Consider the following 2,056-nt stretch of genomic DNA (forward strand, 5'->3'; position numbering starts at 1 on the left):
GTGATAGCTACGTCAGCAACTTGATTACACAGTAGTTGAAACTGTTTGGAGTGTGGAACATTGAGGAGTGAAGAGAAGACAAAAAGGAGAATTTTTTTCTGTTTTTTTCTTTTTTTTAAAAAAAAAGGAGTTTTAAGTTATTAGTTTGTGAATGCCGGAGAATCCCCAACGACGTGACGGCGCTGGTAACGAGGTGGAGCCGGTGCCGCCACTTGAGGGAAATGTTGAAACTTCAGCGCCGGATGCTGCAGAGGAATGCCAAACCTCAAGTACTCCTACTGAGGCTGTAATTATGCTTGACGAGCCGTGTAGAAATCTTCCAAAGCTACATTGGCAGGATTTTAAACTTATCGGGAGGTGCATTTCCTTTCTCGGTGAGTCAGTAGTGAATGATGAAACATTGTTTTTACATTATGAGGGATATGTAAGCATGGTAAACAAAAATACGATAACACTGCTAAATGTGAACCGCTTCACTAGTGATGATTTTCTAAAGCGCCGAGAGCGGTTGGAACAAGAAAAAACCAAGAGGAACGCAAGGAGGGAAGTGAAAGCGCAGGAGGGTAGCAGTAAGGAAGATGAAAAGGATATAGTGACGCGAGAGAATATCTGGGGTGAGAACAATGGATCGACTGAAGAAGTGGACGAGAGCGGTGTTGCGAGTGGCGCACCTGCAGATGAAAACAACCGAAGGTCGATGTTTCTCTCGCTGTTTTATGTTAACTCTCGGCGGGGTAAAGGAGATGCGGAGACGCAGTCGGAACGTCAAAAGCTCATTTGTGGTGCAGGATCTATCGGTCCAATTCCTTACGTTACGTTTGCGCGTTCTGCAATTCACGATGTTGTGGTTGGGAATGATCAGAGGAGCAGTTTTATGTCTATTTTTCGTCATTCCTCCAAGAAATTCTTTGACATGCAGTGTCTGCGCATGTACGTGCGTCGGTTTCTGGTGTCGGCCAGTAGAGAGAATAAGGAACAGAGTTTAACTCTACGGTCCTTTGTTGAAAGTAAGTGCAACTACAAGGGCATTGATGATAATGTTTTAGTGTCGGTGGCGAAGGAGGAACTTGCGGCTCTGGCAAATATTGATAAAAACATAGCGAAGTGTAGCTCGCGGCCCACAGATGCGAGAGTAGGAATACAGCTTCAGTTATTTCGGGCGCCCCCGGGGCTGTTTAGCGGAACTGGTATTCTGTTTCTGACACGTCTTCCCATGCAAACCTTTTGGCTAGCCGTTGTACAATCTCTGATGACGCTTATGTTACTGACAGTGGCCGCGAATACATTTATAGGTGGCCGCAATGGAATTGTAAATGGTTATATGTTTCGTTACATTTCGCCCATATTGATTGGTTGTTTCCATTGTTTGTTTGCGAGTGCTGTTACAGCTTTTCATGCCATCAGAATGCGAATGCCGGTAAGGTTTTCCCCTCACGCCATGTTGCGAGCTGCAGCGGTTGGTATTGCCATCGGTTTTTGTTCTCTCGCACTTTTGGCGGTAGCGGAGGCAATATCATTTCCGCGCATTCAAAGTTACATTAGGGAAAGAGCAGAGGATCCAATTGCGTTGTGTGCGTATTACAAAAGCAATGAGTGTAGGGGATATAATGAAAACTGTGATGTGGATAGAGATTCCCCAACATGTCTCTGGGGAGTTTGTAAAGGTGAATGGAAGGGGGCCCCATGTACTCGAAAGCTAAACAGAACTATTGTAATGGGATTTGTTCCATTTGGTGTGCTTTCCATTCTTCTTTTCGGTATGTTTGTTATAGACGGGTTCCTTCACTATCGTTTGTTTCGAGTATCAAGACTTATTGCAGCAATCACATCACGGTGAAGGGCTCTTCTTTTGTTATTTCTATTGCTATTGTTGGAAGGTGTGGTGGTGGTGATGATGTTTCCCCTGTGCGACAGGCAATTGTTCCTCACACAACAGTTATTGTGAAGGAGAGGGAAAATAATTTAAAAAAAAACACTAAGGGGGGAGAAGGAAAAAGGAGTGGGAGAAGGCAGTAACCTCCCTATGTGTGTGTGTGTGTGTGTGCTGTATTCGTGC

General features: G+C 44.7%; 1 protein-coding gene across 1 annotated transcript; it reads left to right on the top strand.

Annotated features, from left to right (window-relative positions):
• Positions 1-151: 151 nt before the first annotated feature.
• TEOVI_000875600 (uncharacterized protein) lies at positions 152-1,837 on the top strand (the record flags this gene model as incomplete). Its single annotated transcript, XM_067223205.1, has 1 exon — positions 152-1,837. The coding sequence occupies one exon, from the start codon at positions 152-154 to the stop codon at positions 1,835-1,837; it is 1,686 nt and encodes a 561-aa protein (XP_067079306.1).
• Between the last annotated feature and the right edge of the window lie 219 nt (positions 1,838-2,056).

Source organism: Trypanosoma equiperdum (genome assembly GCF_001457755.1).
Source record: "Trypanosoma equiperdum strain OVI genome assembly, contig: ctg_1788, whole genome shotgun sequence".
NCBI classification, from domain to species: domain Eukaryota; phylum Euglenozoa; class Kinetoplastea; order Trypanosomatida; family Trypanosomatidae; genus Trypanosoma; species Trypanosoma equiperdum.